We start from the raw sequence: 25,313 nt of genomic DNA on the forward strand, positions 1-25,313 counted from the left end.
CTGTTCACAATTCCTGACGGGGAAGGCAGCTGCAGGAATGCCCTGGGGGTGCAGTTGAAAAGAGAGTCTCAGACAGGTCTGGGAATCAGTCAGAAGCCAGTGGAAAGTCTTGGGTCACAGGCAGCCTGACAGCTGGTCTTGTTTATTGGGGGCAGGACGGAGAGCTCACTCTACAACCACAGCTGTCCTTTAAAGGCTGCCCTCTCCCACCCCTTGTCCCCGTGTGTTGTGAGCCCGAGTCCCTTGTGACCACTCAATACCCCTGTCCCCACCCCTCCAGCCACAGTTTTTGGCTACAAACTGTCACAATATACGTTGGTAATAAAATTTTCCCCCAATTCTTGTCAGGTGTGATTAGCTACAAGCATAAGGGGGCAGAGTAGCATGATATATTATTGTGTTCACAGAGGGGTAGGTGTGGTTTGGGGTGACAAGACCTCTTCCGAGGTAGACCAGAAGAGTGGCGGCCCATGTGGGGCTCTGCAGCAAGGGTCCTATGGCAGGGATATCACAGGTCTGTGGTGTCCAGGCCAGCATTGGTGAAGGATGGCTCCTGCTGTCCACCTCTGCCCATCTTCGTTTCTGCCAGCACCACACCCAGAGGCTCCGTATCTAGCTCCATCGGACTATGTAGGAGTCCCTTCTGTGGGGAGAAGGGGGGAAGGTGTGAGGAGCAGGGATGGGGTGATTTCCCTCGTCCTTAAGGGAGTCTTCAAGCCCATGACGATGGCTCCTTAACTGGGGTCCCACCTACTCTTCCTGGGGCCTCAGTTTCTTGGCTGTGTCCCAGAGGTGACCATGGCCACTAATGGTGCAGATGGGCTCAGGTGAACAGGTGAAGGGGTGGACCTGAGGGGGGTGGTCTACTCTGGCCTTTGCCCTGATCCGCGGACACATAGGACGTTGGTGTTCTTCCCAGTCCTGAATGATACCGGGCTCTGTGTCCTGTGCCAAGGAGTCCAATCCAATTCCTGCCACCTGCACCCCAAGGCAGGCGTTGTGCTGGGTGCAGCCCATCCATTACCTAAAGTCCCCACAGGAACCCGCTAAGGCAGGGATCCTGTACCCCACTTTACAGATGTGGAAACAGGCTCAGAGGGCTCTCATGGCCAGGAAGAGGCAGAGCAGGGTTTGGATCACTGGTCTTGTTGGCTCTAAAGACTGTCCATTGCTGTCCCTGGTTGAATTTGGCATCTCCCTCTGCCACGCTCAAAGGGCCACATCACACCCAGGGTCCCACCTGCAGTTCATCATGGCACTCACTCATCTTCCTGCCTTTCCTCTTCCCCCTCCCCATGCAACTTGCCACACACTCACACCTCCTCACAAGTACGCCCTCCTGTGGACCATCCCCCAGGCTCAGCTACGCCAACATAGAGACACCTATGGGGGCAGAGACCCTGCCACCATCCTCCCCAGGGCATTCCACAGGCTTTTTCCAGACTTGGGCTCTTCCGGTTCCTGGTAAACAGTGGAACATCTGAGGGGCCCCAGAAAGGACTAAACAGGGCTCCCCAGAGTCCTCACCATAGACCATCAGTGGGAGCCATTGGTGCAGTGCAGCCTAGGAAAATTCAACCTGCCCTTGGAGACAGAAGACCTGAGTTCTGGTCTGCTCTTGACTTGCAAGCTTTCTGACCTCAGGCAGGTCTACCAGAGCCTTCTAGCCTTGGTTGCTTGTGAAGGTTGGATTAGATCACCTCTCAGACCTTCCACATAAACATTTATGGAGGTCTTGGGTGAGTCGGGGCACCAAGAGATCCTCAGATAAAAGTCCCATCTGTGTTCCTCACCCAGAGACCCCAAGGCCCACCTACTGTTGCAGGAGAGGTGGTGGAGTCTTGGGCAGCTTCTCTGAAATATAACAACCCTCTGTCTTGGCTCTTTTCTGGCTTTTGAAGGCTCTCGGTGGCCCGGCCTCTCTCCCTCTCTAGACTCATCTCTTAGGCTCCCTGCCCCTCCCAACGCACAGGTCCAGCCCCACCTGAAGTCCCCAACTCCACTCCCTTCTAGGGGTCAGCCTTGGCCTCCACCAGGGGCCACCTGCCTGGCCACAAGTTCTAACCCACGAGTGTTCTCTTCTTCCTCAGTTCCCCCCAGATATGTTCATTGGAGTTTTGGCCCCAAACCATCTTCAACCAGAGATGAGCCATCCACCTCACTTCAGCACTGCCTGGTGACCTGGATTACCATCCGTGACCCCCATCTTTGGGGGACCGTTTGGAGGCCTCCATATTACAGCCAGATCCCTGTGCAACATTCCCACATCCCACCTGCTGATCTACTCCCTGGTTCTCTATCCTGCACATTAGAACCTTAAGAGCTTTAACAACACGCTCAAGCCCAGGCCCACCCCACCCATTGGATCAGAATCTCCAGGCTGGGACACCACATTGGCATTTCTAAAGAGTTCCCCATGTGATTCCAATCAGCAGCGCAGGCTGTGTGAACTGTTGATCTCGTTGAACCATCTCACCTACTGAACAAATAATGGCACTGCTATTTATTTGAGCCTACCTTCTCTCCTTTACTAGATTACATCCACCTCCAGATTTCTTCCCCACACCCTGCCAGTTTTCATACAAAGGATGTATAAACAGAGGGAACCAGAATTTTTAGCTCTTGCTTCATGCCAGGTGGTTTTCATACCTGCTCTAACCTCATCCTCAAAAAGCCCTGCCCGGTTAGTGTTCCAATCCTCATATACAGATGAGAAAACAGAACCAGAAGAAAGTCACCCACCCCGAGTCACACAGTGAACCAGTAGAAGAGCAAGGATTGGGCCTCATTCCAAAGCCGTGGGCTTCCTAGGGCCTGGTGCGGAGACATGCGTATGTCAGCAGCAGGTCTGTCCCGAACCCCACCCCTTCAGAGAAGGACCCCAAGTCAAGAAGCCCCAGGCACCAACTCATCCCCCAGCTTGCCTTGGTTATCTCCTTGTCCTTTTCCAGGTCGACAGAGTTGTCATCCAGGGAATTGAGACTGTGGGGGAGATGATGGAGCTCAGATAGTTAGTAGCCCCAGTCTTCCCTGTCCATGGCCAAGAACCACCATTGCCTCCACCACCATCACCACATGACTGTCTCCACCTCCACCACCACCAACACCACCACCACCATCTCCACCACCGTCACCACCACTACCATCACCTCCACCACCAACACCACCACCATCTCCACCACCATCACCATGCGACTGTCTCCACCTCCGCCACCATCACCTCCACCACCAACACCACCATCTCCAACACCATCACCACCATCACCACCACCATCACCATGTGACTGTCTCCACCAACAGCACCTCCACCACCAATACCACCACCATCTCCACCACCATCACCACCACCATCACCACCACCATCTCCACCACCATCACCTCCACCACCAACACTACCACCATCTCCACCACCACCACCATCACCACCACCACCACTATCACCAACACCACCATCACCTCCACCACCATCACCACCACCGATGACCAGCATGGCTGTGAGGGTCACTGCTCACCTCATGTGGTCTAGGTCACTGGAGGAGGATTGGGACTCGAAGTTCAGGTCCTTGGTGGGGAGGTTCAGCATAGGATTGGCCCTGGAGAGAAGGCCTATTCAAGCAGTTGTGAACCTCAGACACCCCATGGAGCCTCTTACCCACCCTTTAAACCCTGCTCACCGCTCAGTGGTGTACATGTTCGTCCCAGGGATGGCAGAGGCTAAGGGCATCACCCCTGCTGCTGTCTTCCGGGCCTCCTTGGCAGCCTTCACAGCCTGAAGCTTCCGGTGATAGCTGTGGAAAACCGGGGGATAGGGGGTCACTACTTTCCCTGCACACCCACTGTGTGCCCAGTGCAGGCACTGAGAGTGTGACTTCACAACAACCCTGGCAGATCAGAGGGTTAGCGCCATTTTACAGAGGGCACAAGTAAGAGACAGGGAAAGGAAATGATTTGTCAAAGGCTGGCCAGTGGCAAGGCCTGGAGTCAAATCCAGATGTGGCTGCTGACTCCAAACATATTGGAAAGGGAAAAAGAAGCATTTATGAAATGCATAGTATGTGCCAGACATCTTGCTGGTGGCAGGACGCACATTGTGTCCTTGTGTGCCTTGAGGAATCTAGTGTTGTGCTCATCCTGAAAAGGAAACTGAGGCTCAGGGAGGAGAGATGACCTATCCAAGTGGTCATGACAGGTCTCGGGTGATTAAATACAGTTATACCGGATGCCTAAACCCAAGCTTTCCCTACCCACCAGATATCTCGGATGGTGGGAAAGGTGGGGTTGAAGACACAGGGGGTGATGGCGAGCAGTACCTCTTCCGGGTACACATGAGGGCCGTGGACATGATGACAATGACCAGCAGCAAAGCCACTCCCAATCCTATGATGACACTGATCAGCAGCTTTTGCAGGTCTGACTCCTGGCTCTCCTGGGAGCCCTGGAGAAGAAGTGTGAGGGAGGTTGTGGGTGGACATCCCCCGCCTCACTCCCCCATTAACTCCGCCGCTGACACTCACCAGCACCACCAGCCCCAGCTGCAGCAGCTCCATCAGTGAGTCCTGGTCATTCCGGATCATCCTGGCCACAGAAACCCACTCAGACCCGAGGGGCATTGGCATCCCCCAGGCTTTTTGCTCACCCTCCTGCCCATCCCAAGGGGAGCCCCACTCACACACTCAGCTCATCAAGTGTCAGGGCTGACCCATTTGAGAAGACAAAATAGGCATCAAGGTAGGAACGGCCCCGGGCCCTGGAAGGGGGCAGGGGTAAAGAGTAAACAGTCCAGAAGCACCCAACAGGCCCCTCATGCTGCTACTTCTTGTCCTCACTCCAACCACTGGGCCTGTGGGCACTCACCGAGCTGTAGATTCTATGTCCTGAATGCTCACAACATAGACAGTAGTCCTGGTGGCCTGCATGAGAGCCCTGCAAAGGGGGCAGATGTCACGGAGTCATAGGGTAGGGACCTCAGACCAGGCCTCGGGTAGGGACCTTAGACCAGGCCTCTGGCCGGGACTCAACCAGTGGAATTAGGAATTGTGTGAATTAGAAAAGGGCATCTCCTCTGGACAGCTTCATTGGCTACTCAGGTAGCACCTCTGTGCAAATCAGACAAGGCAGCCCCTTCCTCTAGGGCTGGGTTTATGACTTAGCAAGCAGAATGCCCTTGTGTGGTACACAGCCTTCACAACTAATCATGGGGGCCCTATGTAGGCCTCTCTCTCCCCAGCCAACCCTAGGCTTCTAGGAGCATTGAGAAAGGAAGGGCAGGTACAGGTACAGATCAAAGACAGGGACAAAACCAAGTGTAGGTCAGGGACAGTTCTGACATACATTCCATCCAGCACTTGTCAGGGACCAGACTCCCAGGCCCTGTTCTTCCCCACAGACCCCTCTAGGCACCAAACCTACGCAGTAATCTTGTCCATGTTGGCGCCCACCTCCTCCTTGTTCATGGAAAACTGCAACCTCACACGGTAACTTTGGTCCACAGTGAAGAGCTACAGGAGGAAGGCATGGGGAGGATGAGACACAAGGGACCCAGGAGCTGGCAGAGGGTACTGGGGGCTAGAGGCCCAACACTCACATTGAGGGTGATATTGGCTTCCTGAGCAGGACCCACTGAAGGTCTGTCCTGGGCCTGGACTGTCACTCGGTAGGTGCCTTGAAGAGTGGAATCAAGGTTGGTCACCAGCCTATTGAAGGTAGACGAGCACAGCTCAGTCTTGGAACCCAAGCTGGAGTCCTCTGGAACCTGCTTATATATCTCCCAGGGTGGGGAACTCACTGTCTTGAGGCCCCCTTGGCTCCCCCTGCCCCGCCCAGGGACTGCCCACAGTTACTCAATATTGCCAATGAACACGCGGGCTTCCAAGGAAGTAGTGACCCGGAAGAAGCCCTGGAAAGGGATCGTGGCCCCATCCTTGGCGATGAAATCCACTTGGAGGATGGAGAACAGGATGGCCCCGTTATTCCCTGAGTCATTGTCTCTGGCCTGGGAGAAAAAACGGACAACACCTAAGGGCCAGGCCAGGCACCCCTCCACCCCCAGCAGAAATCAGCAGCTGAGATGGCCTGGGAGGCTGGTTCCAGTATCTCTCTATCAGCCTCCTCCAGGCCACCCCAACTAAGCAAACACCTTAAACAGTGTGCTTGCTCTGCAAATCCAGGTTTGGACAAGTCCCTGCTTCTGGCCCCCTAACTCAACATGTTGCTGTCCCAAGTCCGTCCCATGTGGAAATCCTGCCCTGCTTCCCCCCACCCACCCACTGCCACACACACACACAGACACTGAAATTTCCTAAGCACCTACTGTGTGCCAGGCACCTTCCCTTAAATCCCTCATTTCAGTGTTTACTGACATGAGTACAAATTCCCCTAGCGGACCATGAAATGATTGGAGGAGAGGCCACAAACGTTCTTATTCACTCTGGTGCCTTTTAGAGAAGCATATAGCCAACATACAGACCCGTGAGTCTACTGTTCAGAATGAGACCAAAGCTGGTGTTTATGTTTCAAAAAAGGAATCAGTTTAAAGAAAATGGCTCCAAGCTATGGCCACACTCTTGACATTGAAATGCAACTGGCTGAAGATTGGAAGATTCTTTAAGGCTTGAAAGAACCTAAAGAGAGAATTACTATCCCCATTTTATGAGAGGAAACTGGGGCTCTGAGGGAAACCCTGTCCTGCTGAAGACTCAGCACAGGGAGGGGCACACACATACCACCCAACCTCTTCACCCCCACACGTCACTGCCAGGAACTGCCAGCTTCTTCCAGGAGGGAAACCGAGCCCCAGAAAGGCAGGCAGCTCCCCAGGTCAGTAAGAGGCCCCACCGCTGTGTGGGAGGTCTCACTCGCCCGAGTGGCACACCCAGCACCCTCTAACAAACACACCCACGTCCAACGCAATAAAACACTGCAAGTATTTTTATAATTTCACTCTGGAACTTATTTATCTGCAAGGAACTCATTTAATTTACAGTTGTTATGATTTGTCTGTACGACTCAAGAACTGTGGTGTAGTGAAAAAAATCTACCCTTTAAATAGTTTTTATGGTCGTGAAATTTTTATGACAACCAAATGACAATTAATGCAGTTTAATCCTATCAATTAGGCAAGTGCTCATTTCCATTCTGGGGTTTTCTTTTCATATGTTGGAGCCAATACCTTTCCTTTCTACTGTTAAAACATTTTAGGGGCAGCCAAAAGGCCTGAAGGCCTTGGTCCTGTGTTCCCCAGGGCTAACATGGATGGACAAAGGCAGGAGCCAAGGGCTTACCTGGACAGAAGCCACCTGCTGGTTGGGCACCACAAGCTCTGGGATGATAACTACAAGGGTGGACAAGAAGGGGTCATTGGGGTCAGGGCCCGTGCCCACCCCGCTTAGTGCTGATCACAAGCCCAGCTCAGGACGCAGTCCCCCCAAACCTTCCCTCAACCTCTCTATCCCTCAAAAACACCCATTACAACAGCCTCTGAGTCATCAGTTAGCAGCTCATCTACCTCCCATTGTGCAGCTGGAGAAACTGAGGCCCAGAGAGGGAGGATCTGGCCCAGGGTCCAAAATGAGTTGGGGCAGAGCTGGGGTGAAAACTCAGGTCTCCCCTCCTGTTGAAGCCCTGGTGGAGAGGCGGGACTGGAGGCCTTCCTTTCTTCCCAAAGGCCCACTTGGGCCCTGAGGAGAGGGTCTGTGGGAGCTGCCCGAAGGAAATCCTGGTGGAGTATGGAGGGAAAGGCTGACCGCTTACCAAAAGTCTTATTGTCAGGCAGAAAATAGGGAGCGTTGTCATTCATGTCCTCGATAGTGATGGCGAGGCTTCCTAGAGGAACAACTTTGGCTGCTTCTGGCCTCTAGGCCAAGGCTTGACCCAGAAAGTCTGGGCCTCAGCCATGCTCCCCGCCGCCTCCCCGCCATGCATCTCCCATGCAGCGCCCCCTCCCCTGCTCCTGCCCTGGGGTGCCTGCTCAGTTTCCTCTGGCCTTTGTGGCAGGGAGGGTGGGAAGCCCCTGGTCCGAGATCATCCAGCAAGGACTGAGCCCGGCCCGGGTGTGTCCCACCTGACCGCAACACGAGCCTGATACCTACTAGCTGCGTAAGCTAGGTTACTGAGCGGGCCGCTGTGCGCCTCAGTTTCCTCAACTATAAACTGGGACAGGGATCCCTGACCCCACCGGTTGTGTGGGGAGGAGCCCAAAGAAGTGATTTTATGGTGCCTGGCACAGCTCTCGGCCGCAGGACGGTCTCGAATTAGGCCAGCTGTTAGTGTGGTTCTTCGAGCCATCACGATCAGAGGTGGAGTGTGAGCACTGTGAAGGGTGCCCTCCCCTTCATCCTGCCTCACAAGACCCGAACACCAGGGACTCTGTGCCAGGCACCGCGCTAAATGCTTTACACACGTGTTCTTGCTTTGTCTTCTCGGCCAACCTACTGCCCAGTGCCATGGGGCTGGAAGCTTAGGGAGGTGTCACAACTTTCTCAGTGACAGAGCTGGTAAGGGCTGGGGCCAGAAGTCGGACCCCAGCCCCGTGGGCCCCAGCCCATGGCCCCTGTGCTTTACAGCTTCCCAAACCCAGCAGGCCAGGCTGCCTCACCATTGTCACTGTAGGCCGGGAAGCGGGGGTCCGTGGTGAGGTCACAGGCCCGCACGACCAGCGTGACCAGGTCACAGGTCTCATAGTCAATGGCCTCGCTCTGACTGATGAACACCGAGCCGTTGGCCAGCACAGAGAACCAGCCACGGCACAGGCTGCCCACGTTGACCCCGGCCTTGGTACAGATGACGTTCACAAGTTGTACCTCCAGCTGGGTCATGGTGTCCACATCCCGGGCAACCACCTCAGCCACCAGGCCGTGTTGTGAGCCATTCTCAGCTACACGGATGCCCCGGAGCGAGGCTGAGTCCAGAGTGGGGGGTTCATCATTCACGTCCTCCACAGCCACAAAGATTTCTGCTGTGGCCTCTTTCCCCTGGGGGTCTGGGTTCTCGGCACTCACTGTCAGATTGTAGGAGGCCTGGGTCTCGTAGTCCAGGCTCACATCCGAGGGCAGCCAGAGATGGCCCTCAGCCCACCCAGACCCCAGCACCGAGCCTCGGAGCACGAAGTTGTTGGCACCGGTCCCTGACAGGCTGAAGCTGATGCGGTTGTTGGCTTCCGTCTGATCCGCATCCCAGGCCTTCACCACGCCCACCAGCTCGCCTGTGGATGAAGACAGACTTCACAGGGACCCCTGGCCCAGCCACTGGAGGCTTCCTCTGCCCTCGCCTCCCTCAAGTGCCCCTGTGAGGGGTCAGATGCCTCCCTGGGCCCCAGCCCCAGGGCCCGCCTGACCCAGAAAGGACTTACCTGGGTCCCTCTCCTTCACCAAGAAAGAATAGATGGACTGGTTGAAGATAGGCAGGTTGTCATTGATGTCCTGCGGGCAGAGGAAGTTCTGAGCCCAGGGACCTCAGGAGCCCCCATGGTTCAGCCTCCCCAGAGCCAGTCTGAGAAGCTTGAGTTTCCTCTGGCCCACGGCACAGACTCCCTGTCAGCATCTCCTCACTTCACAGATCAGAAAAGGGCCTCTGAGAAGACAGAACTAGCCCAGGGCACATATCTGGGGCTCACAGGCCTGTGGCAGGACCTCTGAAGTTAGTTATACGCTTTCAAGGAGCCCCAACTCCTCCCTGTTTCTCTGACCACAACTCAGAGCCATCTCAGACTCTGCTTTCCAGAAGGCTGGTTGAGTCCCTATTGCTGTCCCTGTCTGGCCCATCTTGACTCCCCATCTCTTGGATTTATTGTGTTGGTACCAATACCCTACTGTTTCCACAAAGGCCCCGTGGCCCAAGCTTTCCCTGGTCCCCTCTTTTCTCCTGTCCCTCCTGCGCTCAGCCGACCCCAGGACACTTGCTCTGTGCTCAGGCAGAGCTGAGCTCCGGGCGCCTGCCAAGGCCTAGGCCTGGTCCTGGCCTTAGACGCCCACTGTTTTCTGTTCTCACCTACCCTCTCCGGCCCTGGCCACCCACACCTACAGTGACCACCACTGTTGTGGGTGGCCAGGGCCACGGAGCCACCTCCACCTGCTGCTTCCACCCCGAACACTGGTATATGCTGGGGGTGCCCTTGGCTTTTCCAGTCCTTCGCCGGGGCGGCCCACAGGTGTCTGCTTTTGCCTTCGGCTTTTTCTCAATAATGGTTCAACAGACATCATTGAAGACAAAGGCATCTCCCCCTTAACTAGATGTGTTTTCCACTGGTGATTTCCCAGAATGGCATTTCTGGCTCCATGCATGTGGCCAACTGTTTCCTAAGTCACAGGGGTGGCTGAGAGCACAGCTCTGAGTCAAATCCAGCCCCACCTCTGCCTCACATGTGACTTGACTTCTCTGAGTCTCAATGTCTTCATCGGCAAGATGGGGCCATAGTCCCCACTCTAGGGGCGGTTGTGAGGACTATTCATGGGTGAGAAAGGACCTACTCACTCACAAAATGCGGTTCTGCTTTCTTCCTTCTTCACGGCCTACTTCGCCGCAAGGACAGCTGAACAAGCTGACAAGTCATAATTCGGCTTCTGTTTCCCCATTTTCCCTGAGGTCTCTCTCTGGTCCTTGTAGGAAAGCGGCACATCCCCACCCAGTGGCACACAGGGCTGCAGAGTGGGATGGTGCGGGCTGTGCGCTGCACAGGCCTAGGGGGCGCCATCCACATCATGGACATTGTAGAGGCGCACATTTGTTACAACACTTTTTTAGAGGAAGGTGCCCTGTGAGCTGGTGGCAGCCTAAGAACCAGACAGACTGTGTTCAAAACCCCATTCTGCGGCCCTAGGCAAGCTTCTCACCCTCCGTGCCTCAGTTTCTTGATCAATAAAATGGTAACAACTATTCCTACCTTGCAGGGCCAGGTGTGTAGTAAATCCTGTAAAGGCTGATTTTCACTCCCTCTCTTTAACTTTGAATGGTGGTGAGGCGATAGGAGAATTTCAGTAGAACTTTGTGAGTGATAATTAGAGCCAATATAGTATTTCCTGCCTTATTTGCAGGAGAAATGTTCCAAGACCCCCAGCAGGTGCCTGAAACCACAGGTGGTACCGAACCCTGTATACACTACATTTTTTCCTATACACACATACCCATGATAAAGTTTAATTTATAAATTAGGCACAAAAAGAGATTAAAAATAAATAAAATAGAACAATTATAACAATATACTGTGATAACAGTCAATGTGAATGTGGTCTCTCTCTCTCTCTCTCTCAAAATATGCGATTGTCCTGGACTCATCCTACTTCTTATGATGATGTGAGATGATAAAATGCCCACGTCATGAGATGAAGTGAGGTGGATGACGTGGGCCTTGTGACATCACTAGGCTGTTCCTGACTATCTGATACGTCAGAAGGAGGATCATCTGCTCCCGGAACACTGTTGACTGCAGGTGACCCAAACTGAGGAAAGCAAAACCATGGAATGTGGGGGGCGGGGGCAACTGGATACACTGAGTACCTTCCTTGGGTCAGGCACTCTGCAAAGCACTTCCCATCCGTTAACTCATTTTCTGATATTTGTGTCACCATTTTACAGATGAGGAACTTGAGGGCACAGGGAGGCTGAGTGATTGCCTAAGGCCACACAACTGAGCCAGAATCCTAACCCAGGCAGCCTGCTTCCAGAACTCTCTTGCCCACCATACTGCAAAGGGCAGAAATGTGACTCCAGTTGGAAGGGTGGGGGCACTGGCCGTCTGCTGGGAGCTCCCCGACACAGGGCCCATCCTGGCACCCTGCCGGCGGCTGAGCCAGACCTTACCTCCACATTGATGGTGATGTTGACGTCAGTGCAGAGGACAGGAACGCCACAGTCAACCACAAGCACGCTCAGCACAATTCGGCCCCCCAGGGCAGGTTCAATGGCCTCTCGGTCCAGGGGCCCCAGGTTTCTGAGGATCCCTTTATCAGGGTCCACTGAGAAGTTGCGGCTGTAGGGGCCGGGCAGCAGGCTGAAATGCAGACGGCTGTTGTTGGTGTCGGGCTGATCGTTGTCCTGAGCCTGTGCAGAGAACCAGCATCCGGGCATCAGTTATCAGATGCTCCCCAGATCCCCAGAGCCTCCCCTGCAGCCTGGTTTCCCCCTCCAGCACCGGCCCCCAAGGGCAGTAACTGGGCCTAAAGCCAGTGGGACACGGGCCAATCTCTCAGCTTCAGTCTCCCATCAAGGAGGGTCAGATCAACAGCTTGCAAGAACTCCTGAGATCTTTTTTTTTTAAAGATTTTATTTATTTATTTGACAGAGAGAGACACAGCGAGAGAGGGAACACAAGCAGGGGGAGTGGGAGAGGGAGAAGCAGGCTTCCCGCCGAGCAGGGAGCCCGATGTGGGGCTCGATCCCAGGACCCTGGGATCATGACCTGAGCCGAAGGCAGAAGCCTAACGACTGAGCCACCCAGGCGCCCCAAGAGCTTCTGAGATCTTAAGCCCTAAGGTCATTCATCGATCCCACAAACATTTACTGCATACCTACCATGTACCCGGCCCTCTTCCAGACACTGGCACAGAGCCATGATCAAGACAATGCCCTTACAGAGCTGAGGTTCTAGCAGAGAGGAGGCATGGGGCAGTATATTATAGATATTCAAAATTCAAAAACAAACAAGTATAAAATAAGTGTGAAGTCCAACAAGATTCTGATTTTCCCACAATGACTACTTCAGTGCTGTGGGTTTTTTTTTTTTTTTTGAACTGTGGATTCTTCATGCAATTCGTGTGTGTGTTCCTGTCCTGCCAGGGTCCTGAATGTGTGCTTGGTTTGCCTTTGGGATGAAGCAGCATGAAGAATACAACAAGTTCTATCATGCCCCAGAGCTTTTGCATAGGCCTTCCACTCAGCCTGAATGCCCTCTACGGCTCTCTGCCTGGCTCCAGGCCAGGTTGGTGAATCCCCTGGGCCTCCACATCCCCTGAGCTCTCTTCAACACAGCACAAGTGACACCCTTGGGTGACTCTCTGGCACCCTCCCTCTAACTGAGAGTCATGTGTGGGCAGGAATTATGGTGGATTCATCTCAGAGGCCTGGGGCCCAGCAAAAGGCCTAGTGCATAGCAGGTTATTCAGCAAATGTGGCTTTGAATCCAGAGCTGGGCTACTCTGACTTTGCACCTCATCTTTTCCCTTCCTCTTTGCCCATCCTCCACCTTCAGCTCTTTCATCTCAGTTCCTTTGGGATCTTGTTTATGAAATGCCTCCTGTACAGGCCAGCCAGAGATGGTTTTTCCAGAAGCCTGACCCTGTCTGTTCACCTCTCAGGACTTTGAATTCAGGCCAGTTAATTCACCAAGCGCTTCTCAGGGCTCACACTGGGCACTGTGGTTACAGCAGCAGATCTAAAATGCTCCTGCCCCAAGGAACCCACAGACCAGAGGAGCAAAAAGGAAAGGCCCAGGTTTCAGGGTAGAAAGGTCTGAGCTCTGGCTTCAGGGCTGCCATCACTTGCTGTGCAAGCCCAAGGAAATCACTTAACTTTTCTGAGCCTCAGTTTTCTCCTTCTGGGAAATGGGAACCATTAGAGCAACTACTTCACAAGTCAGTCAAGACCCGAGGGATGGGAATGTGTTCTGGAAACCTCACAGCCCCAGGAGTAGGAGAGCACTCTGTGGCCACGTGATTGTCATTTGGAGGACCTGGTTTCTTTCCCACTTCTTCCAAGGCCCCCTTTCAGATGACTCCAGGAGATGCTTGTCTCTGATGTTTCTCTGGAGCCAGTCGTGGGTTTTTATCTTGTAGACTCTGTGAACCTGGCCACTGATATTTCCTTTTTTGCACTGGCCATCAGGAAGCTCAGAACTGAATGTTCACCTCCCCTCCTGGCAATTGTGTGGTTCTGGGTTCTAACTTTACCTTTGTGCCCATTAGCAACGCCACTCTCATTTTCTCTTTTTCCCTATTTCTCCTGTTTTTTAGCTGACTTTTTAATCAAAGTCACCTCAAATCCTTTTTGGAATGAGACAGGGGCTAGAATTAAAAGGGGCAATATGTTTTTGAGGGCATGCTCTGTGCTGGGCTTTGTGCTGAGCACTTTACATGTGTTATCTCATTATTCCCCGGTGACCCTGGAAACAAGGACCATGATTGTCCTCATTTTCCAAAGAGGAGACCGAGGCCCCGAGAGATGGATTAACTTTCTCAGATTCCAACCCAGGGCCGGCATGACCACAGACCCAGGCTCGGTGCCCCGCCCCTGTCCCACCCGCCGAGTCCAGGCTGGCTCGCACCTGGATGGTCACAAAGACGTCGCCCTCCTCCTCCTGGACAAAGATATTGTAGGATCCGCTGACCACAGGCGGGTTGTCGTTGATGTCCAGCAGGACGATGTGCAGCGTAGTGGAGGCGGACAAGTTCCCGCCATCTGTGGCCTGCAACGTGAGGTAGTACTCGGCCTGCTTCTCTCGGTCCAGCAGCTCGCCGTTCCTCACTGTCACTGTGCCTGAGTCTGGATCCACCTCAAAGATGTCTGCCCTGTGCAGCGTGACCAGAGGGAGCAAACAAAAATATGGGATGCCCCCTTAAGTTAGAAAAATATTTTAGTATGTCCCATGCAATATTTGCCATCTACTTATACTAAACAAATTATCCGTTGTTATTCTGAAAGTGAAATGGAACTGGGTGTCCTATATTTACCTGCCTACTCTAAGCCCCACTGCGAGGCAGAGAGGCAGGCCTGGGCCCCGCTCATCCGCCTGCCACCTGCCCCCCCTGACCTTACCCGTTCCCTGGAAGCAGGCTGTAGGTGATGCGGCCCCCCTCTCCCGTGTCAGGGTCAAAGGCCTGTGAGGCAGAGAGATAGATAATGGGCCACGGTTCGGAAATGATGGCACTCACTGCCAGCCATGCAATCGAAGGGGACAGGGCTGTCCTGCTTCCTGTCCCGAAGGGAGAACACCCAACACGCTCCGATTCACAAATAGACAGCCCCACACACATGCGTGCACACTGGCTCGGGCCGGAGGACATTGGATAATACAGAGACTCGGGCAGGGTCACGGTCCCCACGTCTGCTCTTCGTGTCTTGCCTAGCCCAGTGCCATAGGGTCCCCTTCACTCACATGGATGCTGTTGGTGACCACAGTGCCATCTGCACTGTGCTCCCAGACAGTGAGGTTGTACAAGCTGTGGGGGAATGTGGGCCTGTGGTCATTAATGTCTCTAAGGTGGATGGTCACCAGGGCGACGGAGGCATTCCCACTGCCTGAGTCAGTAGCCACGACCTGAGGATAGAGGAAGAAGCAGCAGTATTGGGACCAGAGTGCCCACGGACTGTGCTTCCTGACGCCCCAGAGCACCCCTCACCTGCACCAGCATCACTGTCTGCCTCTCGTAGTCCACCAGTGCTGGGGCTCTCACCAGCACCTGCACGTCCGTTGAGCCTGCCGCCCGCTTGGGGGAGACGCTGAAGGCTTCGGCATCAGGGCCCCACACGGACAGCAGGAAGGTGCCATTCCTGCCCTGCGGAGAAGGGCTAGGATATAGTAGAGATCCCAACCCCTGCATCTTGCCCCTAACCCCTGGCTGTAGGCTCCTACGTCAGGAGACCCAGCCCTCTGAAGTCCCATGAGAGGGGGCTCTCAAAAGACTGCGGCTAGAGTGCCCTGGGGAAGCTGAGCTGCTCACTCTTCCCTGCAAATGTGGGCTCATCATCAGAAGATGTCCCCAGGTGCCTGGGCTCCTGACTTGGGCTGAAAAGACAGAGCCTGGACACACTCCCCTCGCTCCCAGGGGACATTACTGAGTCTTCTTTACCAACCCCCACTCACCACAGTCCACCACCCATACCAACACCAAACACCAGCAGCACCCAACATCACCCGATTATCCACACCACCCTCCATTCCACACCCCTTCCACTCCATGCCAACCACCAACTCAACACACCCGCCCACCTACCACCACCCAATACCATCCTCCACCCCGCATTTTGTACCAACCCAATATCGCCAAATACTACCAAACACCGTCCATGGGTATTCATTGTTCAATACCACCCAGTTCACCCACCACTCAATATCAACCTCCACTTAAGAATACCCTCCAACTTTGCACCCACTCAGTCCACTTTATGCTCAACACATCCACATCCCCCAATATCCGATACCCCAACATCCCTCAACTTCCCAAACACCCATCACCACCCTCTCCTCAACACCACTGAAAATTATACTCCACTCAACTTTACCTAGCATCCAGTATTAACCTCCGTTCAATGCTGCCTTTCTGTTCACCACCACCTAGCATTGCCCTGAGCACAAAACTACACGCTAGTGTAACATCACCCAACATTTCCAAATATCACCTAACAATTCTGATTTTCCACCACTGTTCATGATCAGCACCACCATCACCACCCACCACTCACCTCCCCACTTTGCACCTTGGTACCTTGTTCTATGGGTCGCTCCCCACCACCTCCCCTAGCCATCTCCCACCATCACCCTTGTCCAGCCACCCCTTGTCTGGGGGCACCTACCTTGTCTGGATCATAGACCACCATGGTGAGGTCATCGATGGGGATGTGGGTGGAGGCATGCTCATCCACATAGCCAGTGAAGTTGACTTGGGCCTCTTGGGGGGTGAAGGTGCAGGCCGGGAGGCTGCAGTTGTAGAACTCAGGTTGGTGGTCATTAACATCTGTCACCGTCAGTGTGACCCATATGCTCACCTTGGCCTCCTGCCCATAGATGTTGGGGTGCATCTCGGTGGCCTGGGAGCAGAGCAGAAGCCGGAGAGCAGAGGTCAAAGAACCAAGGCTCAGAGAAAACAGAGATCAAAGGTCAGAAGTTGAGGGTGGAGTACAAAAGAAGCAGTGGACCCCTCACTCACCGTGACCTGCACCTTCACCTCCTCATCCTCTTCCAGCAGCTGCTCACGGTCCAGGGAACCATTGACTGTGATCACCCCATCTGGCCCAATGTCAAACCAGCCGGGCCTTGTGGAGTCTGGTGAGAGGCAGTAGGAGCTGCTGCTTCCAGTGGCTCTGGTAGACCCCCCACCCCTTCTTCCACCTGGGGACACTCCCATTCTCACTGGAAATGCTGTAGGTCACCAGGTCATTGATGCCTTTGTCACTATCCACAGCCTCTACCTTCAGCACTGACGTTCCCTGTGCAGAGAACCAGCTGGTTCAGCGTGCCAGGCCCTTTCCCTGCCTCTTGTGCCCACCCGGACCATTCCAGGTCGTCTAGCACACCTGGGGTTCATCCTCAGCCACAGAGGCCGAGTAAATCTCCCTGACAAACTGGGGGTCCAGGTCTGGCTGGTCGACCACAGAGATGGACAGGAAGACAGGCGAGGAGCAGTGGATGGTGAAGCTGTTGTTGTATGTGCCGCCCGAGTCCTGTGGGGAGACAAGTCTCTGTAAGGCCTGGCCTCGGGTTGTGGCGCCCCTCCGTCTGCACCCCCACTCACACAAGCCTTCAGCCCCAGCTGATAGAAGGCGCTCTTGTTGTTGTAGCTGAGGCTGCCACTGAGGATGATGGAGCCGTTGGGAAAGATCCTGAAGAGGTGCAGGCTGTCCCCAGTGCTAGGGATGACCTAAGGCAAAGCACAGTCAAGCCAGACCCCCCTTTGAGAGATTGGGCCTCGAACCCTGCCTCTGCTTTGACCAGCCCTGCCACCCTCACCAGGTCACATAACCTCTCTGAGCCTCCGTTTCCACCTCTGGGAAATGAGCTCAGATATCTCCGCAGGGGGTTGAGAAGAAAGTCAAATGAGGTAAGGTATGCGCTAGGCTCATCATGGGCACTCAGTAGACAGGAGCTATTGCTAGCAAACTTGTCTTCAGGAGAGCTGGGGTCACAGCCCCCGCTGTCTGTGTGACCTTGGACAAGGCACTGTACCTCTCAATTTCCTCTTCTGTGTATCAGCTACCGGGTGGTGTCACAGGAACTCGGCAAGGGCCCAGGGAGTGCCCCAGGCAAGAGAGTGAGAAGGGTCCTGTCCATGGCAGCCACCCTCCTTAAGTAGCTTGGCCAAGTGAGGTCCAGAGGGGGCCAGCAAAAGGTTTGGGAGCCAGGGCTGGGCCACCGCTAAGACCCTGTCTTCATCCCAACACTCAAGGTTCCTGTGGGCTGTGTGGAAGATGCTGCCCCCTGGTGGTCTTGAGGAGCAATGGGGCCCATATTCCCACGGGACTTGACCAAGCTCACCTCTTCTATGAAGTACACCACCGCTCCTGCAGATCCCGTGTCTGGGTCCTTGGCCAGCACAGAGAATACCAGGGAGCCGACTGGCAGGGTCTGTAATGAGGAATTCCAATCCATCCCTTCCATGACTAAGCACTCATTTCCCCTCCCTGAGCTCATGTCCCCAATTGTACCACAGGGATAACACCTTCTGGAGCCTGAAACCCAGTGTTCCCCTTTCCTTCCCATCTGGGCTGGGCCTCTGGAGACAGTTGGGAGGAGGGAGGGCAGGAAGCAGAGAACCCCCTCTTCCTCTCTCTACCACCTCAGCTGGCTTCTGATGTGCAGAGCCCCTCGGGATAAGGATGCACAATCATTCCAGAGCCCAGGATGTGCCAGTCCCCTGTTCAAACATCCTGTGGGCTCTCTACAGCCTACAGCAGTACATTCCATACAGCACCCTGCAGAGCTGGAAGGTTCTCTGGGGAGGCCTTTGCCCCCGTGACCTGTCCATACCTTCAGTATTTCCACACAGTGGCCAAAGTGATCTTTGAAAATCACGAATCAGACCACATCACTCTTGTGCTAAAAGCCCTCCAATGGTTCCCCTATTCTGTCCAAAATACAGCGCACACTGCCTCTATGGCCCTCTGAGGTCAGGCCACTGGCCACCTCTCTGATCTCACCCCCTCCTCACCTTCTACCCTCCACTCACTCCAGATTCCTGGCTATGCCTAGAACACTCCAAATGCATTCCCAGCTCAGAGCCACTGAATCTGCTGTTCCCCTGCCTGGAACATTCTTCTCCTGGGGCATCCCATAGCTGGTTCCTTCTTGCCGTGTATGTCTCTACTCAGATGTCACCTACTCAGAAAAGCCTTTCCTGGTTACTCAACCAGCCTCCTTCCTGGTCGCTTTCTCTCACTTTGCCCTGTTTTACACTCTTTGTGGAGCTTAATACCATCTGAAATAATCCTGCTTATTTAATGTTTCATTGATTATTATCCATATTCTTCATTAGAATGCGGGCAACTGAGGGTGGCGACCAGGTTTGCCTTATTTACCAGATAGCCTCAGCACCAAGGACAGTGCCTGGTATATAGTAGGTTCTCCATCAGAGTCCGTCAAATGGTTGCCTGGACCTCACTGGTCTTATGTCTGACCTAGTGTGGGGCCCCACACCTCATACATCTTCAAAGCCACATGGTGATGAAGATCCAGGAGTGGTGTTGTGTTTGCTGCTCAGTGACCATTGGGAACCTCCTCCCCATGCAGGCAGTTCAAGTGGGCCTGCCCTCCCTTGCTAGAGGGAAAGGCTCATGATGTAGACCTAGCCAATCAGAGTATCCCGTACCCCTAGGTTGATAGGCACAAAACTCAAAATGGGCCAATGAGAGTCAACCCTGGAGTTTTGGCCAGGACCATGGAGAAAGAGACATGTGTTCAACTTGCAAAGCATGGAGCTGCTCTCTTATCACCACAAGAGTGAATGGCCCCCTTACCCAAGGATGGGGGCAACAAGATAAGCAGAGCTGAGAGGTGGAGAGAAATCTCTTCCTGATGACATGGTTTGAGTACCAGGATCCACCATGCCTGAAGTTAGTATACCTCTAAATTTTTCAGATATGTGAGAAAGTCAATTCCTTTTTAAAAAAAAAATTTGCTTTCATAACTGGAATCATTCTAATACAGTCTGATTGATTGCAACATGTTGCTGGAACTATCGTTGGTGGGGTTACATTCCCCTGAATTTTGTTCCTGCAGCTGCCCCTTTTAAGGGGTGCTTTTCCCTGATCCTGGACCCCCTGCTGGCTGTCTCTGGTCCTTCGCACCCTGAGAAGAGCTTCTGGGACGCCTGCATCACACACACACACCCCATTAGGGCAGGTGTTACCTCTCTGATGCTGGTGGAGAAGCCAGTATTCTGGAAAACGGGAGCATTGTCATTTCTGTCCTCCACGATCACCTGCATTTCCCTCCGCACCTGCAGGTGGGAAAACCAGGTAAGCCGGGAAAATACGAGGGCTTGAGAAGACAAAAGGAGGAGCATCTGGGTGGGACTGCAAGTTGGGCTTCGCTTCTCAGGCAATTTGGCAATATTTGGGGTAATCTCATTTTTGATACAATTTCAAACACCAGAAAAGTTGCAAGTATAGTACACAAAACTCCCAATACTCTTCATCCAGGTTTAGCCATTGTTTGCTTTCTCTCTCTCTCTCCACATGTTTACAGAACCATTTCAGAATAAGTTGCAGACATGATTAGGTCAGTTTTAAAAAATCTGAAATGTGTCTGTCCTATTACAGGAATGTTCATTTTAGCTTTGTTTGCCATAGTTTTAAGCTGCGGACAACCTAAGTGTCTGTCAGAGGAGACCAGCTAAAGCATCATGGTACGTCCCCACGTGGAAAATGGTACAAGAAACGGGGGACTCATGAGGCAACACAGGCAGAGCTCCAAAGCTGATTGTTGAATGGACAGGGCAGTTCAAGATAATATGTAGAGTAGGATCCCATTTGGGTTTCAGGAAATGCACCAGAACTACAGTCTTTCTTCCACGGATGCATATATATGTAAACGCAGAGCGAGGTGTGTGGACGGACGGTGACGGGACGCTTTGGCTGGGAGTGGGCTGGGAAGGGTCTACCCAGGGTACTCGAGCTTGAGCCGCAGTTTTTGAGATGTTTACGAAGAGAATGTATTCATGAATATCCAAGTCATTAAAATGATTTTTTTTTAACGGACGGAGTTTGCGGAATGTATTTTAAAGACAAAATCCTCAACTTTCACAGACATAAGACACAGTGGTACCAACATGTTATTTAGAAATATGAGTGCTGACACGAACACATTCAGCCGGGGGAGTTGAAAGTGACTGCCTCAGAAGAGCTGGGATAGCAAGGCATTTAGCACTTGTTTTTTATTAACATTATATTAACATAAATTAATATAATTAATGTTATAATATAGATGAGATCTTTATATAATTAAAGTAAATTACTAATAATGTTAAAATCTTGGTAATATTGTGTGACCCAAAGTGGACAAGTATAATTTGGATGAAAATAAACATTAAATTCAGTTTTTGCTAACTGGGGGCTCTGCTTGCTTGAGGTGGGGGACACAGTCAGGAGGGGGCCCTAGCCCTCCGCTTCCCCTGCTCTATGATCCCAGGGCCACTCCCCCCTCCCCTCCCCCCTTCCAACTCACTGGGTTGTTGTGATTGTCGTTCACGGAGATAGTGATGGCGAACAAGTTTAACGTCTGCAGTGGGCAGAGAGAAGAGGCCCGACGTGAGCCCCTGCTCTGGGTGGGAGCACAGGCAGGGCCCCCACCTTCCCACCCCCCTCCCGGGGTCTTCCCAGGCTGCTGCCCTTTACCTCGTAGTCCAGAGGGCTGGCCAGCTTCACTTCCCCGGTGGTCGGGGTGACAGTGAAAAAGTAGGAAGTTTGGCCACTAATCCCATAGGTCAGTGGGTCCTTGTCCTGGTCCTGAGCTACCAACCAGAAGGCCTCGGCACCTGGAGGTGGGACAGGCAAATGCCCGCGGGCCATGGCCACCTCTTTCAGCGCTGGTCTGGCTGAGGGGGCCTGTCTTCTGTGTGTGCAGAAATCTGGGACGACCCAGCCCCTAAGGCTCTGGCCTCGGTGGCCATAAACGTCAGGTTTGGTTTTGTTACTTGGCACCTTGCTGGGTGGCTTTGATAACAGCATGCTGATTCCCTCTAGGGTCAGACCCCATCTGCACCGGACATGGCGGGGTGGGCTGCGATCCAGGCATCTCCCTTTCTCCTGGCCCTGGAATTCCTTGCCTGGAATTCCTTGAGAGAAGACCAAAGATGGCTGGAGTGGAAGTGTCTAGCTGCAGCAGCTGGGGGCATCCTAGGACGGTGGATGGCTAAAGTCCCTCTGGAGGTGCCTGGGCCTCCCCAAAGCCCTCCCTTCACCCGGAGAGCTTGCCCGGAGCCTGCCAGAAACACCAGCTGCTCCAGTGAGCGTCCACTGTTGGCCAGGAGCCCCAGCTCTTTCACTGTGCCCCTGAGGCATGTCTCTGGGCAGAGCAGGGGCTTGGAGATATCGGGGGACTTGAAGATCCCAAGGCCATCGACTCTGCAGTCTGAAAGAAACTTTTTACAGATTTATCCAACCCCGCTCCAAGACCTCAGCTCCTTTATCACATCCAGCTTCTGCTCAGCCATCACCGGCGTCGACACTTACTCCCTCCTCAGCTACCCCTTTCCACCGTCAGACAACTGTCCCTTAGCAAGGGCTTTCTCCATTTCACTAAAATGTGTTTCCCTGTAAGTCCCAGCCGTGGGGACACAAAAGCCTCATCTGTTCTGCCCATGAGGTGTGGTGCCCAGGGCCCATGAGACTTTCAAGAGACCCACAAGAATGTTTCACTTCTGGGGCGCCTGGGTGGCTCAGTCATTAAGTGTCTGCCTTCGGCTGATCGAGTCCAGCATGGGGCTCCCTGCTCAGCGGGAAGCCTGCTTCTCCCTCTGCCTGCCCCTCCCCCTGCTCGTGTTCCCTCTCTCGCTGTGTCTCTCTCTGTCAAATAAATATATAAATAAATAAAATCTTAAAAAAAAAGAATGTTTCACTTCTGTCATAAAATATAGTTTTAATATAGAGTCAGGGGCCAACAAAGGCAAAAGTGCCACAATAGTCCCATGTGGCCCTGGGGCCCCACGCCCAGCCTGAGGGCCTCAGGGAACCATCCTGCCATGACAGCTCTTCAGGGACAGGCTCAGCAGTGTGCCCCAGAGTTTGCTCTTCTCTGGCCCAACAGTCCCAGCTCCTCCCACAACTCCTTGGAAAGCTTGGTTACAGTCCTTCCCCACCAAGACCCCCTCCTCTAAGAAGACCACCGGACCAATGTTCTGCTAAGAAGATGTCAGTGTCTACTTTATGTTTCCTTGGTTGTGAGACACACTATAAATTTAATGACTGCTTTAGGGGGGAGAAAAGTCGCTCTGTGTTAAATGACTATCTCAATTGTAAGACACTTCTTGATTTGGTTAAAGTGCAAAAAGATGTGGCTCTTATACCTAAGGAAATATGGGAGGTGAGTGGATGGGCGTAAACCCTTATGTGTATATATTTGACTGGGGGCATAGAAAGATGTATCAGGGAGGAAATGCTCTTTAAAAGTTGACCTGAAGGGGCGCCTGGATGGCTCAGTCGTTAAGTGTCTGCCTTCGGCTCAGGTCATGATCCCAGGGCCCTTGGGATCGAGGGCTCCCTGCTCGGCGGGAAGCCTGCTTCTCCCTCTCCCACTCCCCCTGCTTGTGTTCCCTCTCTCGCTGTGTCTCTCTCTGTCAAATAAATAAATAAAATCTTTAAAAAAACCCATAATTATATATTTTTTAAAAAGTCTGCCTGACGAAGCAGATCTATTGTACAGTGTTAGTGTCAAGAAAAGTGGTCTTGTGTAGGGGAGAAAGGACAGGGAGTGACCAAAGGGATGAGAGAGGGGGGCCTGGGGATGTTGGCAATATCCTAGTTCCTGATCCAGTGATAGTTACATGTGATTCAATGCACTTTCTTGCTTCAAAATAGAAAGCCTAAAAGACATAGTTAAAAAAAAAAATCTGACTGAAAATGCTTTCACATGGTAAGAGAGCCATAGGATTTATCTTAGGAAGAAGGAACTGGCCCTTTGGTTTAAGAAAGCCCAGAGAGAAGTCGTGTGGTTGTCAAAGAAGACCCTCATTTGGTCTGGCTCAGGGAGGGAGGTGCACTGCTCTGAACAATGAAGTTATTAATTTTCTGTTTCCAGGGGGGTTGTGAAGGGCAGAGTATGCCGGGCCCCAGGGCTGAGGAGGTGAGGAGACATCTTTCATTTCTGCTTCCCCAACCCATATCCTGCCTGCTGGGAATTAGGTACTCAGTCCCTATGGCTTCTTCCAAAACGATGCTTCCCAGATGTCATTCCCTCTTGTACGCTGCCACGATCTTTACCGTATCCAATGTCTCATTCTTTATGATCCTTCTTTTTAATCGACTTAGCATTTCATGTAAATACATTTATTTTAAAAGTAAGCTTTAGGGGTGCCTGGGTGGTTCAGTCAATTAAGCGTCTGACTCTTGGTTTCAGCTCAGATCATGATCTCAGGGTTGTGGGATCCAGCCCCACTTTGGACTCCACGCTCAGCACAGAGTCTGCTTGAGATTCTTTCTCTCCCTTTCCCTCTGCCCCTCTCCCCACTCGCGTTCTCTCTCTCTCAAATAAATAAAAAAATCTTAAAAAAAAAAAGCAAGCTTTAGATTGTGGCTGTAAATAGAAATCCATTTCTCTTGCCATAATAGAAAGTAGCTCTATGAACAAAGACAATGAAAGTAAGGCACAGTTATTAACTTCTGGCGAGAAGTGTGTGAAAGGCTTTGAGCCTGAAACCTGCTCCCTGTTTAGGGGGGAGAAAGGCAGGGGGTGGAGGCGGGTTAACAAGTATGAGAGGTGGAAGAGAAAGAATGGTCCCAGATGGATCCTCTCCTTGGGGCATCAGAAACACCAGCAAGAGATGGGAAACAGGAGGAATGTTCTTGTGCGGTGTCTTGGTTACTTGACGCTGTGTGAGGGCCCCAACACACAAGCTGAAGAGGAAAAAACAAACTTCTAGAACAAACTCCCTTCAGGCCTCCTTTGTCCCATGAAGAGCCACAGAGCTGTAGGACGGGAAGTGAGTCCATAAGGGAAGCCCTGGGAGCCTCTGTGAGTAAGGGCTTGGCACAGTCTGGGCACAGGGATGGTTACTCACCCACCGGTAGGTCCTCGGGCAAATTCACTCTCGACATGTTTCCCAAGAACATTGGGGCCACGTTGGTTTCCACTATAGGAACAGAGAGCACTTAGAACACCTGGATGCCCCTGCAAAGCCTGACCCACTCCTGCCCCCGTGGGAGCCCACACCAGTCCCAGCCTTCAGCCCAGCTCACCCGCCTGGGCCTGGATTCCTCCCTAGGCCTCCCCAGGGCCGCCAAGCAGGGGGCTGGGTCATAGGAGCTGGGACTTTGCTGATGAGGCAGTGCCCCACTCTTCTGGAGGGTCCTGCCAAGGATCTCGAGTCTAGTGCTACTCTGGGAGGGAAGAGGAAGCACCCACCAGATAGCACGAGGGTAAGAAGCAGGAGACAGGACAGCCACGGCCACACCATCAT

General features: G+C 53.0%; 1 protein-coding gene across 2 annotated transcripts; it reads right to left on the reverse strand.

The window, feature by feature from the left end:
• Window positions 1-508: 508 nt before the first annotated feature.
• On the reverse strand, window positions 509-25,313 carry CDHR2 (cadherin related family member 2). 2 transcript variants are annotated; one of them, XM_088023671.1, is made up of 31 exons: window positions 25,259-25,313; window positions 24,915-24,986; window positions 21,535-21,674; window positions 21,365-21,418; window positions 20,049-20,138; window positions 18,179-18,268; window positions 17,439-17,564; window positions 17,221-17,367; window positions 17,058-17,133; window positions 16,854-16,969; window positions 16,501-16,734; window positions 15,327-15,482; window positions 15,083-15,244; window positions 14,743-14,804; window positions 14,252-14,495; window positions 11,794-12,033; window positions 9,347-9,416; window positions 8,594-9,199; window positions 7,750-7,821; window positions 7,281-7,330; window positions 5,841-5,992; window positions 5,585-5,693; window positions 5,410-5,498; window positions 4,855-4,923; window positions 4,670-4,747; window positions 4,515-4,575; window positions 4,311-4,435; window positions 3,675-3,788; window positions 3,513-3,593; window positions 2,905-2,982; window positions 509-626 (listed from the first exon to the last, which is right to left on the reverse strand). In XM_088023671.1, the coding sequence occupies exons 1-31, from the start codon at window positions 25,311-25,313 to the stop codon at window positions 509-511; spliced, it is 3,936 nt and encodes a 1,311-aa protein (XP_087879797.1). The 2 variants fall into 2 exon arrangements, with proteins under 2 accessions (XP_087879797.1, XP_087879796.1); XM_088023670.1 differs by having other exon boundaries at window positions 509-643; window positions 2,925-2,982; window positions 25,259-25,310.

Source organism: Eumetopias jubatus, unplaced genomic scaffold, assembly GCF_037043125.1.
Source record: "Eumetopias jubatus isolate StellerSeaLion01/CBP00866 unplaced genomic scaffold, mEumJub1_p1.0 scaffold_5, whole genome shotgun sequence".
Lineage (NCBI taxonomy): Eukaryota > Metazoa > Chordata > Mammalia > Carnivora > Otariidae > Eumetopias > Eumetopias jubatus.